General features: G+C 44.5%; 1 protein-coding gene across 1 annotated transcript in view; it reads left to right on the plus strand.

Moving 5' to 3' along the window:
- The window catches only part of SYT16 (synaptotagmin 16), a 45,717-nt gene extending 36,553 nt beyond the window's left edge, over positions 1-9,164 (plus strand). The window contains exon 5 of the mRNA XM_051769884.1: positions 1,770-9,164. Coding sequence (XP_051625844.1) covers positions 1,770-2,083 — 314 coding nt within the window. The 3' untranslated portion in view covers positions 2,084-9,164. The remainder of the gene's footprint in view (positions 1-1,769) is intronic.
- Positions 9,165-15,736: the final 6,572 nt, after the last annotated feature.

Consider the following 15,736-nt stretch of genomic DNA (forward strand, 5'->3'; position numbering starts at 1 on the left):
AGTTGTTTGTTTATATTTAAAAATTAGCCTGGTGGAGATTTTTTACTATTTGGAAATCCCCTTCTCAGAAGAAGAGGATGAATACATAAAAAAATCCCCATCTATAAAACCTCTTCTCCTCACTTATCTTTATTTCCAGGGAGTTCCTTGCAGCCTAGACCAGCAGCCAGGACTCACACATGAGGAATGCTTCAGTGCACGTTGTGGTTTGTCAGTCCAAAACAAAGTGACATCTCTACAAACACTGCAAGAGTTGTGTCTGGTAGTTGTCTTGCAGAGTTCCACATTGAGTTGAGGTAGAAGAGAGAGTCCTCTCTTGGGCTTTGTGCTTCTGATGGATCTGAAGTTGTTACAGATTTCAGTCCCTCAGCACCACCAACACTGAATAGTAAGGTGGAAATTAGTCCACCTCTTAATAAAGCTTTTTTTTTCCTTTTTTTTTTTTTTCCTTTCCAGATACCATCAGGAAATTAAATCAAAGCTCTGCTTTTCTGTGCATCAAGTAGGTCTTTGTTGGCAAGATCTAATTCATGGCCAGTGTTACGCTGGGAGCCAAGCTGACCCCCCCAGCTAATGACTGGGCTGAACTTTCCCCGCAGTAACTCGATAGCTGTACAGCTGTGCAGGCTCACAATTTGCTCCTTGATTGTCAGTCTCCTGACAGCTTTTTCAGTGGAACAGTTTGAGAGGAGTGGAAAGCCCTGCTTTGGAGACATAGAAGTGTTTTCACACCTGAAGTGTAATTTCACACCTTGTGTTGCTCAGTAGATAAGTGCGTAAAATAGCACATCAAATGGGAACAGAAGAGGATAGAAATGCTGTAGACAAGAGACGGAGGCTTGTTATTTATTTCCTATCTTCAGCACACTCTGAAATAATACTCACTTGCAGGAACCCAGGCACAGATTACGAAGGGGTTAGCAGAGGACTTGTCTAGCCAAGCAATCTGTCACTGTCACGTGCAGAGCAAGGTGAAAACTTACACTGAGCTGGATCTGTGGAGCATTGGGAGCTCTGAGACCACAATATTAACAAGCACATAACAGAGGTGAACTAATTAATACAGGAGGCAGCAAGAGTTTAAAGAACAGATTTACAGGAACGCTGAATTGGACCATTCCTTCCTAGGCATGTTTACTCCTTGTATTGATTTAGATAGTGAATAAAATTGACCCTGAGTCCACCAAAAATTTAATATGAGAATTTGGAAAAAACTTGAAATTATCATGGGAGATAAATCATTCCACTGTGTATGCAGGTTTCTTTCCCCTGTCTTTCAAGATCCTTTTGCTTGGTATCTCAAACAATAGGTCACAGAGGCATTCTTCCAAAAGAGAGTGGTGGAGAGACAAGGGCAGTCAAAGGAAACCTGGGTAAGAGAGCCCAAATGAAGCTTGATTGTGAGGGAGAGGAAGGGAAGATGGAAACACACCATTTGATGTGGAGAATCCATAGAGATGCTCATAGGTTGAGTTAATAGTAGACAGGTTTGTTAGGACTGGATACGAGGTACCCTGCTCTTTCCAAGAGAGTAGGGCTGAAACACACATCAGTTTCCTTTTCTCCACAGCTTAATATGAGAAAATCCAAGAGGTGCTTTCATCTGCTGCTTCTCATCCCATGGATTTTACCAAGGAGAGATGTCCAGCCCTCATCTGTTATTCACTACAGACAAAGCTGCTCTACTTGGAGGGGTTTTGGGTGTTTTTTGACCACTTGGGTCTGTTACCTGTGCCAGACGTATTGTCTCCTCTTTTATTCTGTCCTAGATACCTATGGAAAGCTCTGCCTGCGCAACTCTGTGGGTCAGGAGATGTCTCGCTGCAAGACCTCCATCCGCCGAGGACAACCCAACCCTGTCTACAAGGAGACCTTCATCTTCCAGGTTGCCCTCTTCCAGCTCTCTGATGTCACCCTGATGATCTCCATATACAACAGGCGCAGCATGAAGCGCAAGGAGATGATCGGCTGGATTTCCATGGGTCAGAACAGCAGTGGAGAGGAGGAGCAAAGCCACTGGCAGGAAATGAAGGAATCGCAGGGGACGCAGGTCTGCAGGTGGCACACACTGCTGGAGTCCTAGTGGTTACCAGGGCAACTTGCAGATCCTGGGACAAAGGGCTGTCTTACCTTGTTCTCAGCCAGCAGAAAACAGCTATCCCGTGGCAAGCGCTGTGCTCTGACGGGGCATGTGTGCTTTAACCTGGCTGCTTGGTGTCAGCAGTCATGGGTATTAAAGGTGGCAAGGCCTGGGAAGCACATTTAGTTCTTGCCTTTCCAGGTTGTCCTGCATTTTCTACATCCATATAATTAACCCTGGTGAGAAGCACTGGGAATACCTACAAAATCCTTTCCTTGGTCGTTGTCTTGCTGATTTTGTCATAGGCTTAATCATCACAGGCTGATTCTGATGCTGTTTTCTTCTGGGTTAAACTCTCTCTTCTCTCCCTCCCCTTATTTATATTAATGAAGTTTGCAAATATTCTTCACACGCAGATAGCTCACAGAAAGGCTAACCTGCATGCAGATCACATCCTCTCCCTTTTATTATCGTGTGTCTAAGTCCTAGAAATAAGCATTTGATACCACTGTAGACTGGATGATATATTTTTCAAGCAGCATGAGAAAGAACTCTTGAATTCTCTGTCAACTTTAAAGTGCCTAGACATTACTACTGTTCTCCTGCACTAACAGTTGATATTAGGACTTAACACTATTGATATTTTTAGTTAGGCACCCTGTGCACTTGTTAGCCTGCATTGCCATAGGTTTGCACAAGAGATAATGAGCATCAGTTTTTCTATTGCATTATACAATGCATGTTTAGATGTTTACTTGAAGTTATGGCTTCTGTCATCACAAATACCAAAAAAAAGACCAGAAAAAGCTGCACATCCACCTTTGTGCCTGAATCACTCTTTTCTGCATCACTGTTTTGCCAATGTGTTAATTTGGTTTTTAGAAGCAAGGTTCATTCAGAAAAGCATTTCTGTGAGCATTACAGGTGAAGGCTTCACATCTGTGGTTTCTCTGTCATTCAGCTGAGCACTACTCAGTTTGCTGAGGGCTATCCTTTAATATCTTCTTGGGATATGACAGGGGACTAGTTTTGGCATACTGAGCCATAGAGGATGCCAGACCATGTCACCTCATCTTGGGGGTGAGCTCTCCTGCAGGCGAGGAATAGGATCCAGGGGACCCTCCAGAGGGGCTCTGCTGAACTAGCACCAGAGAAAAGTATTGTGCTTCCTGCCTCTCACTGAAAACAATGCAAGGAGCAGGCTTGCTGGATGAGGTGATGACACTTTCATGTAGTAACTTTTCAGACTATATTGTCCTTTTCCACTCTGTTCTTTTTCCCTGTCTCTGCAAGTTGAAGCCGTGGAGATGATGGATAGGGGATGTGTCTCGGTCTGCTGCTTGACTAAGTGGTTGTTTTTGCAAGCAAGTGCCGTGTGTGACACAAAGGAGGATGTTCATCTTCAAGTGCAGTGATGGTATGTAGGCAGTGAGGTGCTGAGATCTTCAAATGCTATCAGCTGCCCAATCTCCCATTCCCCCCGCTCTCTAGGAGAGGACTGGCATTTCTCCATTCCTGCTGATGACAGCAAGACACAGGAAATATTTTGCTGAAAAGGTTTGTCTGTTCTGAGTCACTTCGTGTTTTGGTTTTGTCATTTGCTGAGATCTGGCACCAAATTCTGCCTCCTACTGCACTGCAGCCGTCTCCTTCCTTCAATGGTGCTGTGCAAATCTAACTAATGCAAATTTTGGCACTGGCTGTTTGACCAAAATTGGGCCTCTCTGCTGGTTTGGCTCACATCCAGGCCAGCCAGGCCCTGAGAGCACTGCTGTGACACTCACAGGTTATCACTTGGTGTCATACACACAGACTCTGTCTGTCCTCATGAGGCAGACAGAATAATCTGCATGTAGGAGGGCTTCTGGTACAGGTGATACAAGTTATTCTACAGACCCTGCTTTTGTATATTCTTATCACCTGTCTGAGTATCATTTTTTCAGGGAGACTTCTGGGTATCATATGCAGGAGGGTTCTCCTCTCCTGTCTAGATAAGCTGACATATCTACTTTGCACTACTGGGGCTTTCTGTCACAAAACAGGATACAATCTAAATTCAGCTCAGCAAACAAATATATTTTTGACTGCACTGCTAATGCTGCTGTATTACCAATGCAAAAAAAAAAAAAAAAAAAAAAAAAAAAGAACATTTGAGTGGTAACCAGCAGAATAGACCTTTTTTTTTTTATCACACACTTTTCTTCTGGGAAAAAAAAGTAGAGGAAACAGCCCAATTCAAAAGGTACATTTGCTGATTCCAGTTGCTTTCCAATCTCGGCATCTTTTTTTCCCTGAACTGCATAAAATGTATGTGCAAGTGTTTATAATTAATTTTACTACCTGGAATGTGAATATATGATAAACTTACTGAGATTTTCTCCATAACTTCTTGAACCTGCGAAGTGTTGCTTATGCTTCATGATTAGCTAAGGGAAAACTGTAAGTTGATAATGTGTTTCAGCAGTGAACTGGAGATAACCCAGATTTATAACAGTATGATTAAAAAAAAACTACTGAAAAAGATCATTTTAAAAAGCAATGTAATAAACTGGTTTTGGACTTCCATGCTGTTTTCACAGTAAGATCTTTTCCAAAGATACAGCATTATGGGAATTGAATTTTAATATATAATTTCAGTGTAGAGTATTGGGAGTCAGAGGAAAGCAAAAGAAAACATCTTACTTAGAATAAGTTAATATCTGAGCATGTATTAAAACTTAGTTGTCCAAGGGAAGCAGGTTGCTGCATTCTTGCTGCAATCTTTTGACCTTATATTTTACCAGAAAATTTTGGAGTGGGGGTAAAAAGGGATGCAGCAAATGGACCATTGGGGTTTTGGAGCTACTGCCAAAACTGTTGGCATATCCATGCCTTGAGCAGTGCATTCATGGGGTTCATTATGTTCCTACTAAAGCAATGGAGGAACTTTTTGAATCTTGGGATGAACAAGGTGCTTGTGCTTGCTAATTGTATTTTGATATTTTTGCTGCTTTCGTGGTTTATTTTTCTTTTTGGTGTTGACTGTCTGTGAAATGAAGGATTTGTACCAGCCCTGGCATATTCCAAAGCTCCTCTAATTCTTCCCATTGACAGATTGAATTAGTCATTGCTAATATTGATACAGGCTTGGCTTGTGCTCCTGGTCTTTCTTAGGTAAATACCATTGCCCTTTCAGTCAGTGTTTTAACCCCTTGTTTCCTTTGGAAGTGGCTGACAAGACTGAATTTGCAGAAAGGTTTCCATTCCTTGGGAAGTTTGACTCTCCCTTGGCTCACAGCTGGTGATGGGTGGTAGGCTGGGCCCTGTGCTTCACTGACCTTCCTCCATGTGGATGCTGATGCTTCCTCTCTGTTTCTCTGGGGTTCCAAGGGGGGGGGAGAGGAGCTTCCCATGGGAGGGCCATGGGAAGTTCAAGGATCAGGATCAGAAAATAAAACAAACTGAAAACCCACAAAACCATTGTGTGGGAAGGAACTTCACTGCACTGGCATAGGCCCAGAATATTGTGGGCAAGTGCCCTGCATATAGCTCTGTATCTTGAACAGCATCGTTCAGCTGGTTGCAGTCTGTTCCTTCTTTGGTCTCTCTCCAGCCAGCTGGAGCTGTCCTGCTCTGTCCTGCTAAGCTCTGCTGTTGTTTTATCTTCTGGTTTAAATGTGTATCGACAACAGAACAGAATGATCTCACCATGTTTATATTCCCCATGATGTGATCTTCAGCTGATGCCCACAGAAATGAGTACCTCTTTTAGCCCACTGAGCTGCAGTGCTGGCTCCCTGAAGTGTCCATTTGCAAAAGCTTTGCCTGGATGGTCTTCTGCATCCTTTGATTTGTTTGGGTTTCCTTTTTACCAGTGTCTTTAATTAGCTGGACCCTGCTGTGGCCTGCTCGTTCCTGTTGCTCTGCCTTGCCTGCGCTTCCCTTTGGAGATAATGTGGGTTGTGTGGCTCCTGGGGTACATGGACAATACTCAGATATATTTTTAGCGGCTGCAGATCCCGAGGAGTTGTTTGGTGCTTTACACAGTCGACTGATCTTCAGTCATGAATGTCTTTAGATGTTCCTGGATGCGCAGAACCAAAAGCTGCCAGCTGCTATTGATCATTTTTCCAGCATAAAGCCGGAGGTGGCAGCTTGGCAGAGGAGCAGGCGTTTCCTCTGGTGGCAGTTCGTTTTCCCCTTCAGTTGGAGCTGGCGATGACCTTGGAGCTGGCGTGCCTGCAGAGCTTGCTTTCCGCTCCCATATTTATCATCATCTTTAATCTGTGTGATCACAGCGCTTCATCTCTCTGCCTCTCAGCTGCCTTCTGCCCTTCAGCACGAAAGGTGGACAAAAAGGCTGAGCAGAGAATGTGGCCTTCTCCATCACGTTATCCCTGGGCCTGAGGGAAGCTGACTCCTAGAGGGGTTGTCTTAAAGTCTTGATGCTCATGATCAAGACGTTGCATCCCTGCTGTCTAATCCACTTGTGGACTTTGAAGGTTGTTAGTTGGGCTGTGATACTTTAATATTTACAAAGTAGTGACACCCGTTCACCTCAGTGTGGACCAAGTTAATGACAGAAGAAACATCCTGTTCTGTGTTTGCTTTCTTCTTTCTCGTGGGCATTGTGTTCTGTGAAAGGACAACAGCCTGAAGGAATTAGTATGCAGGAACATCCGCTTTCCATTTAAAATGTAGTGTGATGTTTGCAACTATGGTTTGAGGGGGAAAAACAAAGCATCCAGGGTTTGTAGGAAAGCTCACACTTCGAATGAGGCACGTTTTCCCCTTCAGCATGTGCTGCCCCAACAAATACGTTCTCATATCCCAGGAAGCGGTGCTGGCTCTCAGCTCATCTGCTTCTGTGATACAAGCAGCCAGAAGCTGACAGATCCTAAAGCTTGGAAAGACATCCAGGATAATTCCACATAGCTGTTTTGGGTGTTTATTTGGGATCTGGTGCAGATTTAACAAGATGTCAAGCAAGAAATGAAAACCCCAAGCAGTGGTGGGAAGGTGGTGAGGGGGGAGGGAGGCAGGGAAGGCTCTCAGGGTGCTCATGCTGCTGTAGAGCTGGGAGTCTGCTCACTCTCTACTCCAGAAAGCAGCACAGCTGGGCTGCAGTGGCATCAAGCCTGAGCTGAAACCCAGTTTCTCTGCGTGATTCCTGAGCTCCAGATCTGCTGAAGGCATACAGCCTTTTTTTTCAGTGCAGGGTGAGCTCGTGTCTTCCTGCAGCCTACACTGTGGGCCTGAAGAAATGAATGTGTAAGTATTTTGTCTCTCACAGCAGCCCAAGGTCATCTTTCTGGAACAGCAAACAGGCACAGAATCCAAAGAAGATCAGTCTGTCATAGGAGTAAGGTTAGCATCTGCACTTACAAATGACAAAGGCTATTAATCCTCATGCTGTAATCCCCAAGCTGTTTGCCAGCTGGCAGCAGGAAGATGTTCCCGCTCAACCCACACAGCTATCCATGTTTTTTCACCTTTATGGAGCAGATATAGGTCAATACTGTAGCCTGGATAAAGAACTTGGTAGATACCATTCATCTCTTTTGGCATTACAATCCCTCTCCTCTCCACACAAGCCATCTGTACAAATTAGTAAGAGGAGAGCTGCAGGCTGGGCTCTCCCTGAGCTGCTCCCTCAAAACTGAAGGTTGAAGGTGAGATTTTTTTCCCTCCCCTCTGCTCCTGAGTTTGTCATGGGAGGATGAATTTTGAGATTTTGCTGCAGAACTGAACAGCTTGAGAAAAGCTCTGTCACTAGACAGGTTTTGTACACAGAGCAGGGAAAACCTAATGCTTGTAGAAGGCAGAAAAAAGTCCAATGTTGATGCTTTTTTCGATCCTAATTTGGGAACCTGCGTGGGAATTGGGTATTGCCCATCACAGGAACATAAAATCCTGAATCCTACAAGTTATCACTACTGATAAGGCAGAAGGAAGACTGCTGCTTGGCAGCAATGCAGATGGGCTGTGGTAGTCTATATGATCTCACCAAAAACCTATATGGTCACCGTGTCACATCCAGTGAACTTTAGGCAGGCTGGGGTTGGAAAAAGTTGAAGAAGAAACACAAAAACCAGATGGGAGCTGTGAAGCTCCATTTAGACCTGTCACTTGCTCATCTCTGTAGAAAATTGGAAAGCAAATTGTTGGGTTTTACTTAACAGAAGTGGTTTAACAGAAATCACAGCTGCTTGGGCAGCTGCAGGTGTGAGGAAGTAAGGATGTTTCCTCCTGGCTCTTGCATTTCCTCTGTCTGTAATGGGTGACATAAAATAAACATCAAATACTCCAGAGGTGTCTGTCCTCTGTACCATCATACCCAACATGGGCTGATCTTACTGAGTAATAAGAGACAAAGCTGATATTGGCCATGGGTGAAGAACAAGGATTCAGGATCCAGACAAAAGCTAGATTCTTCCTGAGCCCCACAACCATTAATGAGTCGTGACCTCCAGGGAAGGCATTTTATTGTGCCAAATACCTCCCTTTCCCTTAATTTCTCAAACTTAGGATAACATTGCAAAATTTTCTCTTCATTAGCGGCTAGGAAATAAATAATATAATTTTGCCAGCTTTCCTCATCCCTGTGTCTTGTTAACACTTTCCAGGTGCTTTTCCTTCATGCTATCTCCATCATTGTGTTTCCCATCCTCTCATTAATATCTACAGAGGTCTGCTCCAACACAGGTCTGTGCCTGGTAGCAATATTTTATGTTCATGGTGCTCAGGATAAAACCTATCCTCTGATCTCTTGCTGTCACTACGTGGCACCTCAAGCACAAGTTTTCCAATTGAACTGGTACCACATCTCTCCTGTATTCTTCTGCTGACATTGCCGTGTTTTGTGTTTTGCTGGGCTGTATTCTCAGCTGTAACTTCATTGACTTTTTCCCAGCAGAGAGTTTTGTTTGTCAAGAAGAGTAAATGAGGTAATCATTCGGTAGACTTAGCATTTAAATACTGCGTGACATTTATATGTGTATATATAAAAATGTTTTTTATGGTAGAGTGCCGCGAGGCATTTGCATGAAGCACATCTCAATGTATATTTGACTGTTGATTTAAATATACTGTATATAATAAGTTATTTTTAGTGTGTATTGACTTCTTTCTATATTGGAACAATATACCACCTCTGGCAGGCTTTTGTTGTCTCGCTGTTGCAGTCACAGCTGGACACTGGCGATGCGGAGACTGAGGTGTCACTCTCCTCTTTCCTCTGTGTGCCCTGTGATGTGGGAGTCTTTTCCCCCCCCCAGCAGCTTTGTGAGTACACAGATATAACTCCTGGGGTGTGTTGCCACAGGACAGTGTTGTAAGCCTCTTACCGCATTTCCCTCCTGGAGTTTAGTAGAATAATCTGCCTTGAAGATTTTTCCTTTCTTTGCTGTAGTCTCCTAAGTACATCCCATGGGTGTGTAGTGAGCCAGTTGGTATTCAGAGTGATTCAGCCCTCTAGATGAGGCTGCATCAGAAGTAATAGAAATCTCAGCTCCCCTTTTGCAGCCTGAGGTCACAGAACCACAGAATGGTTTGGGTTGGAAGAGGCCTTAAAGACACACTTGTTCCAAACTCCCTGCCATGGGCAGGGACACCTTCTGCTAGAGCAGGTTGCTCAGAGCCCAGTCCAACCTGGCCATCCACAGCTTCTCTGGGCAACCAGCGCAGCCAACTCCCAAAGTATGAACAACAGGAGGACACACTATCCATTCCTACTGTTAAATAGTGAGCACTGCTGGCATTCCTCATACCAGCATCCATCATTACTCAGTACAGAGAGATGCTCCCACCAGATACAGGTCAATAAAAGCTCTAGATGATCCAGTAGTGCTTCAACAGGAACCAACAGGCTGCATGGCTGTTTCTCCTGGCACATTTGTATCCAGCTTTCACATATTGAAAAGAAAATATTACCATGAGTTCCCAGAGAAACAAAAATGTCTCATAGAATCACAGAATGGTTTTGGGATGGGAGGAACCTTAAGGATCATCTAGTTCCAACCTCCTGCCGTGGCAAGGAGCACCTTCCACTAGACCAGGTTGCTCAAAGCTCCATCTTACCTGGCCTTGAACACTTCCATGGATGAGCATCCACAGATTCTCTGGGCAAACACAATATTTATCTATAAATTATTCACTTTAAATAATAACAATACAGAAAAATTAGCAAAAAAGGCCAGGTCTCTAACTTCTGTTGTTTCAAAAGCAAGGCTTCTAGAGCCTGCATTTATTGTTGAATTATTTTTATGATAAATAAATCTATAGAGGGAGAACTGTTCATGAAGTTTATAAGGAACAAATTCATATATTCTTTTCACTTTTGTAAAGCTCAAAGATTTGCACTGAAAATTGTACCTTCAATCTAGTTAATAAACAGTTGGTATTGACTGGTAAGGCCACCAGAGTGGTTTGACTGTTGTTTCACTTGCTGGGTACGTGATTGAAGGAGATATCTGCAGTGCAAAACTGTGACAAAATGATGAAATATATGATGAAAAGATGTTTGGATATTCATCAGAAAGAGTGGTACGGGTTTATTCTTAGCTTTTCATGCAGCTGACAATGAAACATTTTTATTCTATTTAAGTGCTAACGTGCATGATCATACAATATATTGCCTCTCGCTAATTATATGCTGTGTTAGGAATACTAATGTCTAGATGATATCTGGCTGGGGGAAAAAACCCAAAAAGCATCAAACCCAGCTTCTGCAAAATTCTGGGCTGAAATTACCCCCCCACACATACAGCCATCCACACCTCAGAAACAGTCTTATTTTGTTAAGGTGAACTCTGCTGTCGCAGGTTTTTATCAATAAAATAGAAGCAGATGGCTCATGTAGACATGCAAAACCGACGTATCTTCCTTTTCGTTCCCATTGTGGCTGAACGGAGTGAATATGCATCTAGGAGAGGTGGATGTGTTTTGTTCGGAACTGGGATGCAGGTGCCTGGTGCATAATGCATAACTGGGAGGAATGGGAAGTATCTGCCCCCCACCCGGTCCCCATGTCCATCCACACTGACAGAGGGGCCCTGTGGCAGCAGGCTGGGGGGGCTTTGGGGGATTGGAGAGGTTCCCATGTCCCACTGTGTATCTGCTACCCCCTGCACACCTCCTTTCAGCCAGCTCTGTGCGGGGAAGGAGAAGTGCTGGCTATGCCTTTGATGCCTGCTCTTCCCCACTCTGCCATCCAGCACCACCAGGATTTGGGGGAGAAGTCCCTCCCACCCTCTCCATGGTGGTTCCCCAATCACCGGGTTTCTCGTATACACCAATGACATGTTGGCATCTGCACCAGGGCATGCAGGGGTCAGTGTCACCATTGTGTCTCCTGTGTGTAGATACCAGCCTTGTTGACATCCTGGGACACTGAGGGATGCCCCCATAGCAGTTAGGCTGGCCACAGGGTGGAAACAGAAGTAAGTGCTCAAGTGATGAGCTGGAGAGCTGAAACTGGGCTGACATGAAGCCAAGCATGAGGGATATGTCTGTATCTGGTGAGTACTTTTGCTTACATCTACCTTTGATCGTGATCTATTTGTGTGAGTGGTTTACTTCTGGCAGGTTGAAGTTGTAGTCCATGCCTACGTTAAGACAGAAAAAGACAGAAGCTAAAAAAACTTTCCAGACTGGTGATTTTGAACTGGGGTTAGTTTGTTCCTCTCAGAATAGCAGTGCCACCTTTGAGGGAGACATGAGAAACCACGATTTCTGCATCCCTGCTGGCATCCACAGGGTTGGCTTTCCAGGACCAGCCCAGAAATAGAGTTTCTTTTTCTGGCAACTGTTGGTAGCTTCAGTCCCTGGAAAGCTCAGGAAAGGCGGCCAGTACGAGACATGTCTGGGGACACAGAAAACCCAGCCCAGAGCCCTTCATCTGAAACACAGTGGGGAAGTGGGTTATGCTGGGAGGCTAAGAGAAAAACAAGGGATTTTGGGAAAACTCACCCTCCTTGGTGTAAATTGGGGATGAAAAACTTGTTTTGTTGATGTTCATGGGTGACCAGGCTCAGCTGAGAGGGCTTGGGTGGGGCTGCAGGGCAGGCTGGGGGTTTGCTCTGGAGTGGCAGCCAGCAGCTCCCCCAGACACAGAGGAAGATCTACAGAATCAGGCACCATCTGCAAGCTGCTCAGGGATTTGGGAGCTCAGGTGGGCACTGCTGCCATGGTCTGAGTCGGTACCAGCACGGAGTTTTTCTGGCTTGATTGTCCATAACACTGCTTCACCCCACGCATTTTCTGAAAACCACTTAAAATTCTCCCTGCCCAATCAACCAGCCTCAATCCTCCCACCAACTCACCCGATTCCTCTCGTGTAAACCCAGCACTGAGGGGTGCCAGCAACTGCTCTGGATGACTCAAGCACTGTGGGGGGGACCACACTTGTGTTGCTGTTCCTGCAGCCTCGCCATGTCCTTTTGGGAATGTCCCCAGCCTCAGGGTGAGTTTTCTCAGGCTGGTTCCCAGTGCAGGGCTAACTAGCATGGGGTTTGTTTCACCCCTCTGGGCAGACTTGCCTGTGTCCCTGTGCAAGCTTGGCACACATGATGATGAAGCTGCTGGCATTGAACTCGGGGAGAGAGGGGGTATGTCTTGGTGCCAACACTTGGTTAGCTTGGCCTTAGTGAGGCTGCCCATAAATTTGGGAATAAAAGACTCAGGATTTCTATGTGCTTGGTGGACAACTAGTGCAAGTGCAATGGGCTTAGCAATCCACTTGCTGCTCCTGCTGGGACGGCCCTGCTCAGCATCAACTCGTGTGGGTCTCGCTGGGCTCCCGGCTCCCGGCTGTGTTATGTTTTATCGCTCTTATTATCCCATTCTTCCTCCAGCTACATTTTAATTCCTTGCTTAGAATGACTTCGTTCCTTGGCAAAGCACCAAGTAATGTTTTTTTCGTCCCTTTTTTCATCCTAGTTTTGACCAGTTGGAAAAGTCACATTTTTAATGTCAGGAAACTAAGTTTTGAATTTCAGCGAAAGAGTGATATCATTTTTCACGAGAGGGTGAAAGCATTCCCACTTCTCAATCAGCTCAGTGGAGGCTAAAGCTGAGCTGTCTGCCATCTGTCTCCTCGCCAGTCTCTCTTCCACCATCATCACTTTTTAACAGGTTGGCCAATTTCAATCACATTTGAGCGAAGGGTAACTGTCTCAAAGGCAGTTTTGCTTCTGCAAATTTTGTCAGCTGACAGAGGATCGTTTACAGGGAAGCAGAAAGAAGTAGGTTTGATGGCCAAGGGTTGGTCATCTGGTCCATCATGACAGTGTAAAGCTCCAGACAAGCTTCAGCATGTGCTGACTTTGGTTCTGTCTCTGGTTGAGCTGTGGGTGTCCAAGCGGACATGGTGGAATTTATTTGGGGGTGGTGGGGAGGATGTAGGGGATAAAGAACACAAATAAGTAGGAAAATGAACTTCATTAGTTCTGCTCTTCCCCAGCTTGTTTCAGAAGGTTTTTCTAAGTTTTTTTAAAATGTAAGGAGGTAAAAAATAAGTTTTCAAATTTTAAAATACCAACAAATTCTCTTATACAATGAACTGGGAGATAGAGAAACAGAGTTCTAGTACTGGAAGAGTTGAAAGAGAAAGAGCTAGTATTTTAAAATGAAATGCAAAGGCTTCATTTTAGATGCAGGCACGATTAGCCTCCCTAGGCATCTAGTCCCTCTGAGGTTGGCCAACTGTTGGGAGGCATAAACAGGGTCCAGAAACTGAAGCTACTCATCTTCATTTGCTGTGACAAGCCAATGGCTGGGAAAGCTTTTGATAGTCTGTGTCTGCTGGAGGCAGCTGAGCATGCCAGGCCAGGGATAAAACCTGGTCCAGGATGTAGCTCCTGACATCTGAAAGTTTTCAGATACAAATGCTGACCATTTTGGGTATGTTTTATCTTTTGAAAATAACTTCTGCATGTTGTGTTTAGAAATACAGTACCTGTGTAGGCATATGCTGCCTGAGAGGACTGGTGCTTTTGTACACACATCTTTTGAATGTTTGGTGCTTGAATTCATTACTTTAATTCACTTTTTCTTTAACACTTGGCTTGAGGAGACAGCTGTTTTGAAAGGAAGGAACTGGGTTTTTTTTTTAATTTTGTGAGACAGTTAAAGTAAAGTAGATGCTAATGTTCTGGGCTTTTATATTCCCAATTGCTCTAAACCATTTTAAAATATACATATGTTATAACACTGACTATGCCAGGCAATCCTGCTTTCAAAAGACTAAACTAAAAGAAAAAAGCTGCTCTTCTGTTGTCTGCCTGTCCGGGTTTTATCTTATGCAGTACACATTTAAACTCTTATCTTCTCAAATAATATCACTGTCAATAGGGACTTTGATCCCAGTTCACAGGTCCGTTTAATTTCCGTTGCATTAAAACATTGTGCAATTCAGCTGGACAGTGATTCCCAACCAGGCATCCCTGGCAGAGGGGAAAACTCCTCTTTGGACAAAGAGGGGAGGTGATCTCTCATGCTCCCATGGCAGGAGGAAGGGGATGGGATGGTTTGAGATGGAGCATCTGCTGTTCATCTTGGTGGAGACGCCTTTCAGCCAGCAGAGTAATGCTGGTTTACACTGGCAGGGATCTGTTTCCCTGCACTCTCTGCCCCCTGGGAAAGCGGACAAAGAAAAGCAGCTTCATCTGGATTGTGGAAGAATTTCTTCCGGGCTGATCAGGGGTTGGAAATACTTCTTGGAGCCAGCTGAGGAAACATAGCTGACCTTTCGGCTGTAAATTATTGCCTGCTAATAAGTCCTGCTTGTGTGCTGAGAGGAGAGGGGAAGATGTATCTTTGCAGCAGAAGTTGTGTTGAATGTTAAAAAAAAAAATACAGTAATTTTCACGAAGATTGGAGTAAGTGAGGCTGTCGTTCATTCAGCTCTTAGGCACGGAGTAGGTGCTTCTGTGTCTTCTGTCTCTGCTTACAGAAGTGATATTACTGAATTAATTATGACATCTTTGTGAAGAGCTGACGAATCGCTCAAGTCCTCTATTCAGCAGTAGAGAAATGTCAGGTTCATCTCACAGTAAATTTAAAATTACACCAACCTGAACTACTGCTACTGGCAGCATAATAATAAGGTAGGTAATCAAAATCAATTAAATTCCAGTGACTTCCTATTGTCCTATAAAATTCAAATTTGAAATTAGTTGGAGTTCATTTGACTTCTCAATAAAAGAAGCAGAGCTTCGGAGATAATTTGAAGTAAGTATATGGCTGTGAATGATCTTTCCTCAAACTGCAAAGACCAGGAGAGCTGAGTGCATTCACACATTCGTGCCTGCTGAGTACCAAACACAGCCAGATGCTCAGAGTCAAGGGAGTAACTGGTTTGAGTCTGTGGCATTGACGTGTGTTAGCTGGGACTCAGGCCTGCCAAGACTCAGTTTGTTAAAATTTGGATGAGATATTGATCCAGGGGAATGCCAGTTGAAGTGTGCTTCCATTCCTACCATGTAAGAGGGAGGAGGACTAAGGCTGGTGCATGCTTTTCTGCAGGACCTTCATAGAGACTCTGGAGCAACCAGAGGGAAGGGAAGTCCATGTGTCCCACCAGCAGTGATATGCCAAGTTACAGCGTGTGTGGGACACCATCTTACAGATCAAAGGAGAACAGGGGATTGCCCAGGACCTTCAGATGCTGCTAAAATT

This window comes from Manacus candei, unplaced genomic scaffold, assembly GCF_025592945.1.
Source record: "Manacus candei isolate 608988 ecotype Guabito, Panama unplaced genomic scaffold, ASM2559294v1 h1tg000113l, whole genome shotgun sequence".
In the NCBI taxonomy this organism is placed as follows: domain Eukaryota; kingdom Metazoa; phylum Chordata; class Aves; order Passeriformes; family Pipridae; genus Manacus; species Manacus candei.